The sequence below is a fragment of the Coregonus lavaretus genome (genome assembly GCF_964263955.1).
Source record: "Coregonus lavaretus genome assembly, chromosome: 21".
Taxonomy (NCBI): Eukaryota; Metazoa; Chordata; class Actinopteri; order Salmoniformes; family Salmonidae; genus Coregonus; species Coregonus lavaretus.
The window spans coordinates 33,913,432-33,932,235 of record NC_140008.1 but is presented as its reverse complement, the minus strand read 5'-3'; the positions used below and the strand labels follow the sequence as shown (position 1 = coordinate 33,932,235).

The window sequence follows — 18,804 nt, the reverse complement described above, 5'->3', positions numbered from 1 at the left end:
CGAGTTCAGCTAGGAGCAAACCAAACCTATGTTTTTGGACGCTTTTGGCCAGGTAGCTAACATAAATAGCATTCCTCTCTGTTTGAGTCACGTTGTTGCTAAGTACGTGAAAGGTAAAATAATAATAAGAAAATATACAACGAAATAGCTAGCTCTCTTTCTCTCTGTCCTCCGGCTACATCATGGTGCTACCCTAGAGGGTGCTATTGAGGGTAATGTAGATCATTGCAAAACAGTGTGTTTTAATCAGTTATTTGGTGACGTGAATATATTTAGTATAGTTTTATTTTAAAAGGATACCTTTTTTAATATTTCACTATTTTCATTTTTATTAAAATTCACTGAGTAGGATGGTCCTCCCGTTCCTCCTCTGAGGGGCCTCCACTGGACCACATTATTTGACATATGATAGTAGTAGTGGTAGAACTCGTTATTACTGTATTGGTGTTTGAATTTCAATTCCTTCTCACATTCTCTCTCTGGCAGGTCACATCCAGATAGCTCAGGTGCCCAGCAGGAACGAGCCAGGCTGTGTCTAGACTTGACAGTTAATGCAGTTTTTGTATTCGGATCATGGAATTCTGATCATGGAATTCAGAACACATCATGCATCTACGCTTACATTTAAATGTGTCCACCATGTCCAGATTCCCTTTTCCCACACTATTTTCAAATGCCACTATGCATTCTGCAAATGGTGAAATAGACAAAATATGATAACACAACAACTTGATGACAGTAGCTAACTACTGTAGCTAACTGTCCAGCTAATATCTGTAGCTAGCCAGCAAGCTAGCAAGCAACACTAAAGGGATTGCAAACTGGTTAGCATAATTCTAGCCAAACCATTTTTTCCCTTCTAAATATTAGCTAACTGGTTAGCATTTATGAGGCCAGCAAACACATTCCTCACATGCTAGGAACGTATTTCCTCCAACGTTATAATGAAAAGATGCCTCTCACTCCCAAAACACAAGTGTTTTGGAGACCTGTGGGCGGAGTGCTGATGACATCGCCCACTGTATGCTCTTTAGGTAGCCTGATTGCATCCAGACTGAGGAAAAATCTGCAAACAATGTGTCTCTGACCACCTCCTGACCTTCCTTTTCAATGCGATATTTGTATTTTGATAGCAGAAGTCGCATGTAAGTGTCAAGAGTAGACGTGGCCCAGACAGTGCAGGAGAGCTGAACTTCCCATACCTCTTGTCTAATGGAGTAGCTGGGTTACCAGGGATACATCGGCTATGAATACAAACTACTAGGTGAGAACAGAGCTACATTCCAAATGACAAACTATTCCTTATATAGTGTACTACTTTTGGCCAGAGCCCTCACATTTAATGGGTTTAATGGTGAACTAATTGATGTCTTAACTAAACTACCGTTAATTGCACTGGACTACAGTTCAATTCACTTATGACATTGTGGATATAGGTTGATAAACTGTTTCCTCACTTCAATCATCATATTTATAATGTAGAGTGTAGTAGTAAGGTTATGATAATGTTAGTGTGTATACTGTATAAAGTAATAAAAGATTCTACAAATTAAGGTCTGGGTTGGGTGAAAGACTACTGGAAGAGCAACTACAAGTGATGGACCAAGAGACCAGAATATCAGAATTCATAGAATAGGCAAAATCATGAACTAACAATGTGAAATGTGGGTTTGGCAGATGCCAGGAGAACGCTACTTGCCCAAATGCATAGTGCCAACTGTAAAGTTAGGTGGAGGAGGAATAATGGTCTGGGGCTGTTTTTCATGGTTCAGGCTAGGCCTTTAGTTCCAGCGAAGGGAAATCTTAACGCTACAGCATACAATGACATTCTAGACAATTCTGTTCCTCCAACTTTGTGGCAACAGTTTGGGGAAGGCCCTTTCCTATTTCAGCATGGCAATGTCCCTGTGCACAAAGCGAGGTCCATACAGAAATGGTTTGTCAAGATCGTTGTGGAAGAACTTGACTGGCCTGCACAGAGCCCTGACCTCAACCCCATCGAACACCTTTGGTATGAATTGGAACGCCGACTGTAAGCCAGGCCTAATCGCCCAACATCAGTGCCTGACCTCACTAATGCTTGTGGCTGAATGGAAGAAAGTCCCCGCAGCAATGTTCCAACATCTAGTGGAAAGCCTTCCCAGAAGAGTGGAGGTTGTTATAGCAGCAAAGGGGGGACCAACTCCATATTAATGCCCATGATTTTGGAATGAAACGTTTGACGAGCAGGTGTCCACATACTTTTGGTCATGTAGTGTAGCTCTTATTGATGTTTTGATTAAGAATGTGCGGTGAGCAGCAGTATGATTAGATCCTTTGTAAGACAATATGTCTTTTAAATGTACTTGTGTACAATAAAGTCCTGTGTTTTACCACACTCTCTCTTCACTCTACTCCCAGTCCCAAACATTGCACAATTTACATCTGTCAAGTTACTGTTAAAACACACTTGAATATACCATAAGGTTTATTGTAGCATATCATACAAATCCATCTGTATATACATAATGTACAGTTTCAGATGATATTACAGTTTCAGAATGCCTATACTGTTGCTATAGCTGGCCTAACTGTTAACAACATCTTGAATTATTCAAAATCCAGTGTTCTTACCTTCAAAACAAATAAACATCTCTAAAGACACAATTCACCTTACTCAGAAATCCATTATTATTAATATTCAAATTTCCTTCATTCCTTTTTAATAAGGAACTTTAAACAATCTTGAAATATTTGGTTTCCTTCAATTGAATTGTGTACAAACTTTAAGGCCATCTTGAAGTCATAATGTATTGCAATGACATCTCTGAACTGATGTGTGGGTGATATTACAATGTTGTACACAAGCTGGCTCCTATGTCCACCCAACATTCCATCTCTTTGTAAACGGAGACCAGCTATACCCTCAACCCTGTCAGAATGTAGCTAGTTAGCAGTCCAATTGCATTTTCCAGAGATTCCACTTGCAAGATTGATGCAATAACAATAACACTGCTCTAGTAGCATTGTTAAGAAATAAAACATTAAAAACGAAGGCACTTCTAGGATGAAGATGTGGCAGTAGGGAAAACTGGGTAGCAGGTTTGACACTTATACTGTAGGATACAATGGGAAGAGGGAAACATCATTTACCCAATATTTCAGACTGAAATGGCAGCAATCTTTCACCTCTGCAGAAGACTCAAGACTGTGGATTCACTGGATTGTGTGCAGCGCTGATCTTGAGCATCTAGTCCTAGAGCTTCGCAAGGCACAGTATCCAAGATAAATCAGTTGGAGAATAGGATCTAATTTCCCAACACTTGTTTGCACAATACTGACTTGTTTACAGTCCAATTCAGTTGGTTGGGGAGTGAGATCCACTTCAGGTTAGATGTACATGTATTGTAGATGATGTCTCATTTGAAGTAAAGGCCAAACGACAAGCTGAATGGAAACATGAATGAGATTACATACAGAAGTTTGGCTTTAGATCAAACTAGCCTGAAAGTCTCATCCGCTTTTCATTCTACCATACCACCACTAACAACCAAGTCAATGAGCAATGGGCCCAGAAAGTTGGCGTTGAAATGGGGGCAAATTGCATAACTTCGCTGCTTTGATCTGGTGCACTGTTCAGTGCAAAAAGCTCATCTTCTTCAGTCGGATTCTGTCATTGTGAGGTAGTGTTCACCTGAGCCTCAAAGCAAAGCGTTTGTAAAGTGACCTCTGACTGTGAGGCTCAATGCCCACTGCAGAGGGCATGTCAACACCCACTACTGGCAGAAAAGAGTTCAGCCAAAGCCTGTCTCTGGTTCAACTCAACTTAAATTCAGTGTTGAGAGGAATCCTTGAAGTAAAAATATATTTTCAGTCACTATAGGGCACATACACTGTCTGATAGAGGAGAACCTTTGTGTGCAATAGGGTGTATAGTTCCTCCGAATATATTTTCTCCCAGCGGTAGAATGAGTAAATTCCTGATTAATTGTACAGGAAGCTTTGACCTTTGAACTCTCTCTCTGATTCACTGGTTCTGCACTTTTCAACGATAACATCCCTTTTTGGTGTCCTATAAATGAAGCCGCCTGTCTGGAACTACACCTCCCAGCAGCTCCGTTTCTCTGAGGCACGCCCGGCCCTGATTGGCCCTCCAGCCCTACAGCAAGCCGGTCCACAGGTTGTAGCAGGCTGTGTTGATCACAGACTCCAGGTGATGGTACATGGACACCAGCTGGGGCGGGGGGCTGCTACTAGGCTGCGGTTGGGATGGCAACGGCTCCCTAAACACAACCTTGAGGCTCTGGAGGGAGGGGGGTGGGGGGCAACAAAGATACACTGAACATGTCATCTCATGTTATAGCTTATAAGGAATTCATACACAGTATTGGAGAAGCTATGTAATTATATAAATGGGATTTTAAGAGTTAGACCATAACAAGGGGCAGGCATCACAATTACTCACTGTTTTTCCTGCCTTAGTGTCAAGGAAGACCAGAACAAAGCAGTCAGTGAATTTCTGGTTTAGGACAGCCTGAAAGAGAAAAGAAGAGAATCGCAGGGCAACTGTTTATTTCAAACTATAATGACTTACTTAAAATTCCATTCCCTCTATTCCACACAATATAACTTTGAACAAAAATAGGTGACTGACTACAGTTAATAGATGGATGGGATCTTGTGTTTGAGCTGTTATAGTCTTTTTCCCTCTTGAACAAAAAAGTTATTGTGTGTGTCGTTTGCTAGGGAGGGAGGGAGAGGTTGAGTTTATGTCACCAACTACAGTACTAGGGCAGAACATCTCCAGAAGAGAAGAAGTGAGGGGGTTGTTCTTTTGATCTCAACTCTCCCAATTACCATATTAAGTAGTGAGTAACCTCTTGACACAGGAGAGGAGATGACAATTCCCCACAAGACTCCCATAATCCCCCTTGAGAGCCAAGCTTCACATTTTTACACAATGTCAAAACCCTTCTTCCAAACTGCAGAGGTCTCACAATTTTACATGTTTGAACAGACCAATTTTTTCCTTCTTCACATTCAATAGTTATTTTTCTCCCCTGTTACATATAAAAGTTAAAAGCCTGAGAGAAACAGATGAGTTGAATTTAGAAAAGTTCAAGGTGAATTGAAGGAGTTCCTGATAGCGGATTAGTCCAGAAGAACTTACACTGAACAAAAATATAAACGCAACTTGCAACAATTTCAACGATTTTACTGAGTTACAGTTTAAATAAGGATATCAGTCCATTGAAATAAATTCATTAGGCCCTAATCTATGGATTTCACATGAAAAAAAAAAAGGTAGGGGGGTGGATCAGAAAACCAGTCAGTTTCTGGTGTGAACACCATTTGCCTCATGTAGCGCGACACATCTCCTTCGTATAGAGTTGATCAGCCTGTTGATTTTGGCTTGTGGAATGTTGTCCCACTCCTCTTCAATGGCTGTGCAAAGTTGCTGGATATTGGCGGGAACTGGAACACGCTGTCGTACACCTGGATCCAGAGCATCCCAAACATGCTCAATGGGTGACATGTCTGGTGAGTATGCAGGCCATGGAAGAACTGGGAACATTTTCAGCTTCCAGGAATTGTGTACAGATCCTTGCGACATGGGGCTGTACATTATCATGCTGAAATATGAGGTGATGGAGGCGGATGAAAGGCAGGACAATGGGCCTCAGGATCTTGCCATCGATAAAATGCAATTGTGTCGGTTGTCTGTAGCTTATGCCTGCCCATACCATAACCCCACCGCCACCATGAGGCACTCCGTTCACAACGTTGACATCAGCAAACCGCGCGCTCACACGACACCATACATGCTGTCTGCCACTTGCCCGGTACAGTTGAAACCAGGATTAATCTGTGAAGAGCACACTTCTCCAGCATGCCAGTGGCCATCGAAGGTGAGCATTTGCCCACTGAAGTCGGTTACGACGCCGAACTGCAGTCAGGTCAAGACCCTGGTGAGGACGACGAGCACGCAGATGAGCTTCTCTGAGACGGTTTCTGACAGGCTGTGCAGAAATTCTTCGGTTGTGCAAACCCACAGTTTCATCAGCTGTCCGGGTGGCTGGTCTCAGACGATCCCGCAGGTGAAGAAAACGGATGTGGAAGTCCTGGCCTGGTGTGGTTACACGTGGTCTGTGGTCGTGAGGCTGGTTGGATGTACTGCCAAATTCTCTAAAACGACGTTGGAGGTCGGCTTAAGAAATGAACATTACATTATCTGGCAACAGCTTTGGTGGACATTCCTGCAGTTAGCATGCCAATTACACAGTCCCTTTAAAACTTGAGATATCTGTGGCATTGTGTTGTGTGACAAACTGCCCATTTTAGAGTGGCCTTTTATTGCACCTGTGCAATGATCATGCTGTTTAATCAGCTTTTTGATATTCCACACCTGTCAGGTGGATGGATTATCTTGGCAAATGAGAAATGCTCACTAATAGGGATGTAAACAAATGTGTCCACACATTTTAAGAGAAATAAGCTTTTTGTGCATATGGAACATTTCTGGGATCTTTTATTTCAGCTCAGGAAACATGGGACCAACACTTAACATGCTGTGATTATATTTTTGTTAAGTATAAAAAGATCACCTTCAAAATCAAATAGGGGATGGAGGGAGGGAATTAATTATAGGATATTACACATATAGAGTGATATAGTATTTTTCTTGAATGCATATAATAAACGCTGGAGTCCAATGACTGAGCTATGGGAACTTTGATAGAGGCACCCGGTGGTTTTGATGTTGTTGCATGTAGTGTCAAGATACAGTTTGGCTTGAGGTGGATGGAATCACATTGAATGTGGAGTAGAGAACAGGGGATAATTAATTTGCTTAGTGGGGTGCTTTCCCCTGTTTATCTACATTATATTCTGGGTCACATTGAATCAGCTGGAGGTGCAGTAGCTGGTGGTGCTTTGTCCAGTGGTTCCCAAACTGTGGGGTGCGGAGAGGTAGGGGGAGATGAACAAATACAAAGTTGGGCTTTCAAGTTACTCTTGAAAGTTGTAATAGTTGAATGCACAAGGTGCAATTTCGAAATTGGGTAGTGCATCAGTAGTTTTCCTCGTCATGTCAGTCATTGCAGAATTTAGAGAGCTATTTATATATTGTCAGAAATAGGGCGAGGCACCTCATAATATACTGGGAAGGGCTGTGTTCAGTGGGGAGAACGGTTTTGATACGTTTTCCATTGCAGATTTTGCTACGTGTGCCCTACTGAACATGACCCTGATTTAGTGGTGGTTGAGCTCCGAAGGCCGCACTATGGAAGCCATTTTGGCAAGCCATTTTAATTGTACTGTAATTGTGGACAAAGTGATGTAGGGAGATGTAGTTTTTATGTTTTTGTAGTGTTTATATTTTATATGTTATATTAGTTGTTTTGTTCTTACCAGATACTGAATGCCACTGTCATCAAAGTGTCGGCAGCTCTGAGGGAAGCGAGTCAGCAGCACTTTGATCAGACTCTGGTACCAGCTGGGACTCATGGTAAGGAAACAGTCCTGGAACAGAGAGAGAGGACAAAAAGCTTTGAAAGAAAGATAGATACCCGGGCCACACAGTGCTGAATGGTCCCAAAGTGTTATTGTGCAACATTTTGACCCGAAAGTATTCGTCAGGCTTCTGAACTAGAGACAAACAAAGGCTTGACCCTACCAGTTACCACCCAGATGCAGAACTGCTCCAGCTACATAAGAACTACTGCTCAAACTGGAGGAACAATTAGCCTACACACACTGACAAAGGATACATTAGGAATTAAGTTAAGAGTAAACATCTTTCAAAGTCTTCTAGATATTACCTTCCAAAAAAGAAAAGCCCAAATAGTACACATCCAAATACTAAGTTGGCTTTGAATCCAAAATGTATAAAACATTGCTTGGCTGAGAATCTGTGATTCCCTGACATACATTATGAATAGAAGCAAATAATGCAAGCAGAGGGATTGGGAGGGAAGACGAAGCTGTAGGCAGCTTTTCAAGGAGACCCCTGCAATGCTGCAGAGCCTACTCAGTTCTCAATGTGCATACTTTACTACACTCCTAATCTGTTCTCTCAGCTCACTGGCGGTGAAGTTTCCATTCCACTTATTTTTTCTTCATCAGACGGACATACAGCGAGGGAAAAAAGTATTTGATCCTCTGCTGATTTTGTACGTTTGCCCACTGAAAGAAATGATCAGTCTATAATGTTAATGGTAGGTTTATTTGAACAGTGAGAGACAGAATAACAACAAAAAAATCCAGAAAAACGCATGTCAAAAATGTTATAAATTGATTTGCATTTTAATGAGAGAAATAAGTATTTGACCCCTCTACAAAACATGACTTAGTACTTGGTGGAAAAACCCTTGTTGGCAATCACAGAGGTCAGACGTTTCTTGTAGTTGGCCACCAGGTTTGCACACATCTCAGGAGGGATTTTGTCCCACTCCTCTTTGCAGATCTTCTCCAAGTCATTAAGGTTTCGAGGCTGACGTTTGGCAACTCGAACCTTCAGCTCCCTCCACAGATTTTCTATGGGATTAAGGTCTGGAGACTGGCTAGGCCACTCCAGGACCTTAATGTGCTTCTTCTTGAGCCACTCCTTTGTTGCCTTGGCCGTGTGTTTTGGGTCATTGTCATGCTGGAATACCCATCCACGACGCATTTTCAATGCCCTGGCTGAGGGAAGGAGAATCCCACACAAGATTTGACGGTACATGGCCCTGTCCATCGTCCCTTTGATGCGGTGAAGTTGTCCTGTCCCCTTAGCAGAAAAACACCCCCAAAGCATAATGTTTCCACCTTCATGTTTGACGGTGGGGATGGTGTTCTTGGGGTCAAAGGCAGCATTCCTCCTCCTCCAAACACGGCGAGTTGAGTTGATGCCAAAGAGCTCCATTTTGGTCTCATCTGACCACAACACGTTCACCCAGTTCTCCTCTGAATCATTCAGATGTTCATTGGATAACTACAGATGGGCATGTATATGTGCTTTCTTGAGCAGGGGGACCTTGCGGGCGCCGCAGGATTTCACGGCGTAGTGTGTTACCAATTGTTTTCTTGGTGACTATGGTCCGAGCTGCCTTGAGATCATTGACAAGATCCTCCCGTGTAGTTCTGGGCTGATTCCTCACCGTTCTCATGATCATTGCAACTCCACGAGGTGAGATCTTGCATGGAGCCCCAGGCCGAGGGAGAAAAGACACCTGGGAGCCAGAAATCTTTCTGATTGAGAGGGGGTCAAATACTTATTTCCCTCATTAAAATTCAAATCAATTTATAACATTTTTGACATTTATTTTTCTGGATTTCTTTGTTGTTATTCTGTCTCTCACTGTTCAAATAAACCTACCATTAAAATTATAGACTGATCATTTCTTTGTCAGTGGGCAAACGTACAAAATCATCATGGGATCAAATACTTTTTTCCCTCACTGTAAATTATAAATAGGATGTTTGGGTTTGTGACTTTTCTATTGATAATTGCTGAGATCCCTGTGGGAAAGACAGAGTGTGTATTAAGACATGTATAAATATATCTTTGAAGAGGGCAGCTCTCTACTGTGGTTATACCACCACACTAACTTGAAGTGCATATTTTGTTACATAATAATAAGGTATATAGAACTTTATTTGAAAAGGGCAGCTCTCTACTGTCCCAAATGGCACCCCATAGCCTATATACACTAGGAAATAGGGTTTGGGAAGCATCCCATGCTAACATCCTACTCAGAATAAAGACCTTCTGCACTTCTGAGCATCGAGAAGCTTCAACCTCATGATGGACTGGATTTTTGATTTATTTAATCTTTAAATAGACATTTAAATGAAATTAGTAACTAGCAAAGAGTATCATCAGACACATTCTATATGTTGTTCAATTTGGTTTAAAATCTAATTTGAAGCTGGGGATCTTCTGGATTTGTGTATCACATGTAGGCAGAGTAGACCTCTGGTAGCTGAGCGCTATCCCCTTGTTGTGAGCAGCATTTAGACTTATGACATGCCCAGAGAGTCAGGGGTTATAGAACTAACTCATAGGCAGAATCCCAAATGGTACCCTATTCCCTAAATGGTGCACTACTTTTGACCAGAGCCCATGGGCCATGGTCAAAAGTAGTTAACTATATAGGGAATAGGGATGTAACCACAGAATAGATCAAATAAGACATTGGCACAGTGGAGTAGCTACATGTAATCACACTGCACATATCTGCATTCAGCACATTGACATGTTCTCCAACTGCGCATGGGGATACGACGGCTACATTAACCTTATTTTGCTGTCACAGTAAATATTGTGTGGTTAATGTAGGGAGGATATGGCCTGGTCTTGGCTCCATTCTCCACCTGCCTCACCGTCTCAGCTCTGATGGGATGAGCTGCTGCGGTGCACTGTGGGAAGGCTCTAATACCTGAAGGAGCTGTCAGTCACACAGTGAGCAGCCCAGGAGCCAACAACCACTGGATCAGGGAAGGTAAGTGGGCTTTTAGAGGGAGCCTGTGATTATCAGGATTCCTTTCTCCATGGATTACGTGGCGTGTTTCTCTCCTGTCCGACTCGCACAAGTAACTCGCACAAATGACAATCGTTCCTTGTCATTTTGGCAAGCCAAGATTGATCTGAAATTGTTTCTGTAGTGAGAAACAGGTAAGATTGGCATTCCTGATTTTTTTTCTTCAACATTAAGTAAAATGAAAATTGTATCTATAGAATTCAGATAATATCCAATAAATATAGTACCCAACATCTGATTTGTACCAAACTTTTTCCTACCAATGAGTAAGACATGAGGAATCCCCCACAAAATGGTAAATAGCCACCCACAGACCGCCCACACCAATCCAACCCCAACAACCAGTATAAAAACTCAGCAAAAAAAGAAACGTCCCTTTTTCAGGACCCTGTCTTTGTGAAAATACAAATAACTTCACATATCTTCATTGTAAAGGGTTTAAACACTGTTTCCCATGCTTGTTCAATGAACCATAAACAATTAATGAACATGCACCTGTTGAACGGTCGTTAAGACACTAACAGCTTACAGACAGTAGGCAATTAAGGTCACAGTTATGAAAACTTAGGACACTAAAGAGGCCTTTCTACTGACTCTGAAAAACACCAAAAGAAAGATGCCCAGGGTCCCTGCTCATCTGCGTGAATGTGCCTTAGGTATGCTGCAAGGAGGCATGAGGACTGCAGATGTGGCCAGGGCAATAAATTGCAATGTCTGTACTGTGAGACGCCTAAGACAGCGCTACAGGGAGACAGGACGGACAGCTGATCGTCCTCGCAGTGGCAGACCACGTGTAACAACACCTGCAAAGGATCGGTACATCTAAACATCACACCTGCGGGACAGGTACAGGATGGCAACACCAGGAACGCACAATCCCTCCATCAGTGCTCAGACTGTCCGCAATAGGCTGAGAGAGGCTGGACTGAGGGCTTGTAGGCCTGTTGTAAGGCAGGTCCTCACCAGACATCATCGGCAACAATGTCGCCTATGGGCACAAACCCACCGTTGCTGGACCAGACAGGACTGGCAAAAAGTGTTCTTCACTGACGAGTCGCGGTTTTGTCTCACCAGGGGTGATGGTCGGATTCGCGTTTATAGTCAAAGGAATGAGCGTTACACCGAGGCCTGTACTCTGGAGCGGGATTGATTTGGAGGTGGAGGGTCCGTCATGGTCTGGGGCGGTGTGTCACAGCATCATCGGACTGAGCTTGTTGTCATTGCAGGCAATCTCAACACTGTGCGTTACAGGGAAGACATCCTCCTCCCTCATGTGGTACCCTTCCTGCAGGCTCATCCTGACATGACAATGCCACCAGCCATACTGCTCGTTCTGTGCTTGATTTCCTGCAAGACAGGAATGTCAGTGTTCTGCCATGGCCAGCGAAGAGCCCGGATCTCAATCCCATTGAGCACATCTGGGACCTGTTGGATCGGAGTGTGAGGGCTAGGGCCATTCCCCCCAGAAATGTCCGGGAACTTGCAGGTGCCTTGGTGGAAGAGTGGGGTAACATCTCACTGCAAGAACTGGCAAATCTAGTGCAGTCTATGAGGAGGAGATGCACTGCAGTACTTAATGCAGCTGGATACTGTTACTTTTGATTTTGACCCCCCCTTTGTTCAGGGACACATTATTCAATTTTTGTTACTCACATGTCTGTGGAACTTGTTCAGTTTATGTCTCAGTTGTTGAATCTTGTTATGTTCATACAAATATTTACACATGTTAAGTTTGCTGAAAATAAACGCAGTTGACAGTGAGAGGACGTTAATTTTTTTTGCTGAGTTTAGTATAAATTCGCTATGTTTAACAAGTAGTATGAAGCTGCGGCTTGGAGTATTGCTTCTCCATACTATGTAATGTATTCCCTGTGAATCTGGTGATGTGTTTTTCCCCTGTTCAGAGAAATTTGTCGCTTGCATTATTTACCCTAAAGTAGTGCGAAAATACCAGGTTTTGATCACTAGATGCTGCTGTTCCTGCTATACCGCCATACTCATCCATTGTGCTGGTCTCTTGTGTTTATTAAATAGATCACAACATTTCCTTTACAACTTTGGGTAGAAAACCAATTAGGGCTGTCCCCACCCAAAATAATATATTGGTCAACAGAGAGTATTAAGACTAAACAGGACGCACTCTTAGGCCTACAGCTTGATGGAGGTTACACAAGGCTTCTATACAAAGCCTACTAATGATAACAACATTACATATTATTTTAATGATAATCATAATAATAATTGTAATAAAAACAATAAGAAGGAGATTTTAAAAAAGGAGGTTATAGGCGTCGAGAGCTGCGTGCATATTATGTGTGACAAACAGGTGCTGTTAGGTTACAATATTATTTTTCTGCCTATTTGGAACAGTGTTAACACTAAATAAAGTAATACTAGTCTGTTCTAACGGGGAAAAAAGTAAAGCCTTTATTACAGCATAGCAAAGATTGCACTTGAAGAAACGTTCAAAGTTCTTGATATTTTCTGGATTGACTGACCTTCATGTCTTAAAGTAATGATGGACTGTCGTTTCTCTTTGCTTATTTGAGCTGTTCTTGCCATAATATGGACTTGGTCTTTTACCAAATAGGGCTATCTTCTGTATACCCCCCCCCCCCCCCCTCCCCCCTTGTCACAACACAACTGATTGGCTAAAACACATTAAGAAGGAAAGAAATTCCACAAATTAACTATTAAGAAGGCACACCTGCTAATTGAAATACATTCCAGGTGACTACCTCATGAAGCTGGTTGAGAGAATGCCAAGAGTGTGCAAAGCTGTCATCAAGGCAAAGGGTGGCTATTTGAAGAATCTCAAATATAAAATATATTTTGATTTGATTAACACTTTTTTGGTTACTACATGATTCCATATGTGTTTTTATTATTCTACAATGTAAAAAATAGTAAAAATAAAGAAAAACCTTTGAATGAGTAGGCATGTCCAAACTTTTGACTGGTACTGTACATACACAACATGAGCAAATGTATGTGGACAGCTGCTCGTCAAACATCTCATTACAAAATCATTGACATTAATATGTAGTTGGTCCCCCCTTTGCTGCTATGACAGCCTCCACTCTTCTGGGAAGGCTTTCCACTAGATGTTGGAACATTGCTGTGGGGACTTGCTTCCATTTAGCCACAAGAGCATTAGTGAGGTCGGGTGCTGATGTTGGAAGATTAGGCCTGGCTCGTAGTCGGCGTTCCAATTCATCCCAAAGGTGTTCGATGGGGTTGAGGTCAGGGCTCTGTAAAGCCAATCAAGTTCTTCCACACCGATCTCAACAAACCATTTGTGTATGGACCTCGCTTTATGCACGGGGGCATTGTCATGCTGAAACAGGAAAGGGCCTTCCCCAAACTTTTGCCACAAAGTTGCACAGAATCGTCTAGAATGTCATTGTGTGCTGTAGGGCCTCCTGTAGCTCAGTTGGTAGAGCATGGCGCATGCAACGCCAGGGTTGTTGGTTCGATTCCCACGTGGGGAATGTATGCACTCACTAACTGTAAGTCGCTCTGGATAAGAGCGTCTGCTAAATGACTAAAATCTAAAATGAAATGTAGCGTTAAGACTCCCCTTCACTGGAACTAAGGGGCCTAGCCCGAACCATGAAAAACAGCCCCTGTCCATTATTCCTCCTCCACCAAACTTTACAGTTGGCACTATGGATAGGGGCACTATGCATTGGGGCAAGTAGCGTTCTCCTGGCATCCACCAAACCCAGATTTGTCCGTTGGACTGCCAGATGGTGATGCGTGATTCATCACTCCAGAGAAAGCGTTTCCACTGCTCCAGAGTCCAATGTCGGCGAGCTTTACACCACTCCAGCAGATGCTTGGCATTGCGCATGGTGATCTTAGGCTTGTGTGCAGCTGCTTGGCCATGGAAACCCATTTCATGAAGCTCCCGACGAACAGTTATTGTGCTGATGTTTCTTCCAGAGGCAGTTTGGAACTCGGTAGTGAATGTTGCAACTGAGGACAGACGATTTTTATGCGGTCCCGTTCTGTGAGCTTGTGTGGCCTATCACTTTGCGGCTGAGCAGTTGTTGCTCCGAGACATTGCCACTTCACAATAACAGCACTTACAGTTGACCGGGGCAGCTCAAGCTGGGCAGATATTTGACGAACTGACTTGTTGGAAAGGTGGCATCCTATGACGGTGCCACGTTGAAAGTCACTGAGCTCTTCAGTAAGGCCATTCTACTGCCAATGTTTGTCTATGGAGATTGCATGGCTGTGTGATCGATTGTATATACCTGTAAGGTGCCAAATCCACTAATTTGAAGGGGTGTCCACATACTTTTGTATATATAGTTTATGTACCTCAATTTCCTCGTTCCCCTGCACATCAACTCAGTACTGGTACCCAGTGCATTTGCCAAGTTATCTTTGTTTATTTATTATTATTATTATTATTATTATTATTATTATGTGTTTTACTTTTCGATTATTTCTCCATTTTCTTTCTATCTGCATTGTTGAGAAGGGCCCGTAAGTAAGCATTTCACTGTTAGTCTACACCTGTTGTTTACAAAGCTTGTGACAAATAACATTTTATTTGATTATAGTGTTTTGCAATTGTAATCGTATTGGGTTGCGTGGATTTAATGGTAAATGCCAATATATACAGTGCTTTCAGAAATAATTCACACTCCTTAACGTTTTCCACATTTTGTTGTGTTACAAAGTGGGATTAACATTGATTTGTCATTTTCTGTCAACAATCTCCACAAAATACTCTGTAATGTCAACATTTAAAAAAAGGGAAAAAATAGTTAGCATTTAACACTAATATATCTTGATTAGATAAGTCTTCAACCCCCTGAGTCAATACATGTTAGAATCACCTTTGGCAGTGATTACAGCTGTGAGTCTTTCTGGGTAATTCTCTAAGAGCTTTGAACACCTGGATTGCACAATATTTGCCCATTATTCTTTAAAGAATTCTTCAAGCTCTGCCAAGTTGGTTGTTGATCATTCAGATTAGACAGCCATTTTCAAGTATTGCCATAGATTTTCAAGCCAATTTAAATCAAAACTGTACTAGGCCATTCATGATTATTCAATGTCGTCTTGGTAAGCAATCCAGTGTATATTTGGTCTTGTGTTTTAGGCCTTGTGTTGTCCTGCTGAAAGGTACATTTGTCTATCTTTGTCTGTAGATGCTAAATCCATTGTGTAATTGAAACTAAGTATAACGAACACTAATTGAAATGATTGGAGCGCTCAAGAAAGGCAAAGTCAACAAGTGAAGGAAGGCTATAATCGGTAACATCAGTAACAAACTATTGGGTTAAAGTGGTTTTCAGTTATTGCAGAAGATAATCTGTTCTCAGTGATTTACTGGTAACTAAATTAAATGTTTCCATCTAAAAGCACAATTTTAATGGGTGGTAATTTAAGAGGATAAGAGACTAACAGGAAACTCTACAACACTGACACAATGCATGCTTATCTACCTCCAGAGGTACTCAGCCAAATCCAATCACGTCTAGAACGCAATAGCCTAATACGGACATGGCGTGATACTGGAAATTAGGCTATTGAATCTAACACATATACACCTGACTGGAACCATCCAATCTCTCTGAATGGCGGCACAATCCAATCAGTGACCAGATGCGTTTTAATAATACAGTGACGGAAAAAAGTATTTGATCCCCTGCTGATTTTGTACGTTTGCCCACTGACAAAGAAATGATCAGTCTATAATGTTAATGGTAGGTTTATTTGAACAGTGAGAGACAGAATAACAACAAAAAAATCCAGAAAAACGCATGTCAAAAATGTTATAAATTGATTTGCATTTTAATGAGAGAAATAAGTATTTGACCCCTCTACAAAACATGACTTAGTACTTGGTGGAAAAACCCTTGTTGGCAATCACAGAGGTCAGACGTTTCTTGTAGTTGGCCACCAGGTTTGCACACATCTCAGGAGGGATTTTGTCCCACTCCTCTTTGCAGATCTTCTCCAAGTCATTAAGGTTTCGAGGCTGACGTTTGGCAACTCGAACCTTCAGCTCCCTCCACAGATTTTCTATGGGATTAAGGTCTGGAGACTGGCTAGGCCACTCCAGGACCTTAATGTGCTTCTTCTTGAGCCACTCCTTTGTTGCCTTGGCCGTGTGTTTTGGGTCATTGTCATGCTGGAATACCCATCCACGACGCATTTTCAATGCCCTGGCTGAGGGAAGGAGAATCCCACACAAGATTTGACGGTACATGGCCCTGTCCATCGTCCCTTTGATGCGGTGAAGTTGTCCTGTCCCCTTAGCAGAAAAACACCCCCAAAGCATAATGTTTCCACCTTCATGTTTGACGGTGGGGATGGTGTTCTTGGGGTCAAAGGCAGCATTCCTCCTCCTCCAAACACGGCGAGTTGAGTTGATGCCAAAGAGCTCCATTTTGGTCTCATCTGACCACAACACGTTCACCCAGTTCTCCTCTGAATCATTCAGATGTTCATTGGATAACTACAGATGGGCATGTATATGTGCTTTCTTGAGCAGGGGGACCTTGCGGGCGCCGCAGGATTTCACGGCGTAGTGTGTTACCAATTGTTTTCTTGGTGACTATGGTCCGAGCTGCCTTGAGATCATTGACAAGATCCTCCCGTGTAGTTCTGGGCTGATTCCTCACCGTTCTCATGATCATTGCAACTCCACGAGGTGAGATCTTGCATGGAGCCCCAGGCCGAGGGAGAAAAGACACCTGGGAGCCAGAAATCTTTCTGATTGAGAGGGGGTCAAATACTTATTTCCCTCATTAAAATTCAAATCAATTTATAACATTTTTGACATTTATTTTTCTGGATTTCTTTGTTGTTATTCTGTCTCTCACTGTTCAAATAAACCTACCATTAAAATTATAGACTGATCATTTCTTTGTCAGTGGGCAAACGTACAAAATCATCATGGGATCAAATACTTTTTTCCCTCACTGTAAATTATAAATAGGATGTTTGGGTTTGTGACTTTTCTATTGATAATTGCTGAGATCCCTGTGGGAAAGACAGAGTGTGTATTAAGACATGTATAAATATATCTTTGAAGAGGGCAGCTCTCTACTGTGGTTATACCACCACACTAACTTGAAGTGCATATTTTGTTACATAATAATAAGGTATATAGAACTTTATTTGAAAAGGGCAGCTCTCTACTGTCCCAAATGGCACCCCATAGCCTATATACACTAGGAAATAGGGTTTGGGAAGCATCCCATGCTAACATCCTACTCAGAATAAAGACCTTCTGCACTTCTGAGCATCGAGAAGCTTCAACCTCATGATGGACTGGATTTTTGATTTATTTAATCTTTAAATAGACATTTAAATGAAATTAGTAACTAGCAAAGAGTATCATCAGACACATTCTATATGTTGTTCAATTTGGTTTAAAATCTAATTTGAAGCTGGGGATCTTCTGGATTTGTGTATCACATGTAGGCAGAGTAGACCTCTGGTAGCTGAGCGCTATCCCCTTGTTGTGAGCAGCATTTAGACTTATGACATGCCCAGAGAGTCAGGGGTTATAGAACTAACTCATAGGCAGAATCCCAAATGGTACCCTATTCCCTAAATGGTGCACTACTTTTGACCAGAGCCCATGGGCCATGGTCAAAAGTAGTTAACTATATAGGGAATAGGGATGTAACCACAGAATAGATCAAATAAGACATTGGCACAGTGGAGTAGCTACATGTAATCACACTGCACATATCTGCATTCAGCACATTGACATGTTCTCCAACTGCGCATGGGGATACGACGGCTACATTAACCTTATTTTGCTGTCACAGTAAATATTGTGTGGTTAATGTAGGGAGGATATGGCCTGGTCTTGGCTCCATTCTCCACCTGCCTCACCGTCTCAGCTCTGATGGGATGAGCTGCTGCGGTGCACTGTGGGAAGGCTCTAATACCTGAAGGAGCTGTCAGTCACACAGTGAGCAGCCCAGGAGCCAACAACCACTGGATCAGGGAAGGTAAGTGGGCTTTTAGAGGGAGCCTGTGATTATCAGGATTCCTTTCTCCATGGATTACGTGGCGTGTTTCTCTCCTGTCCGACTCGCACAAGTAACTCGCACAAATGACAATCGTTCCTTGTCATTTTGGCAAGCCAAGATTGATCTGAAATTGTTTCTGTAGTGAGAAACAGGTAAGATTGGCATTCCTGATTTTTTTTCTTCAACATTAAGTAAAATGAAAATTGTATCTATAGAATTCAGATAATATCCAATAAATATAGTACCCAACATCTGATTTGTACCAAACTTTTTCCTACCAATGAGTAAGACAT

The 18,804-nt window shown here is 42.1% G+C and overlaps 1 protein-coding gene across 1 annotated transcript in view; it reads right to left on the bottom strand.

The window, feature by feature from the left end:
• Positions 1-2,449: 2,449 nt before the first annotated feature.
• Positions 2,450-18,804, bottom strand: part of LOC311149011 (KICSTOR complex protein SZT2-like) — a 130,346-nt gene continuing 113,991 nt past the window's right edge. The window contains exons 73-75 of the mRNA XM_084186082.1: positions 7,390-7,500; positions 4,445-4,513; positions 2,450-4,282 (exon numbers count right to left, since the gene is read on the bottom strand). Coding sequence (XP_084042208.1) covers positions 4,139-4,282; positions 4,445-4,513; positions 7,390-7,500 — 324 coding nt within the window. The 3' untranslated portion in view covers positions 2,450-4,138. The remainder of the gene's footprint in view (positions 4,283-4,444; positions 4,514-7,389; positions 7,501-18,804) is intronic.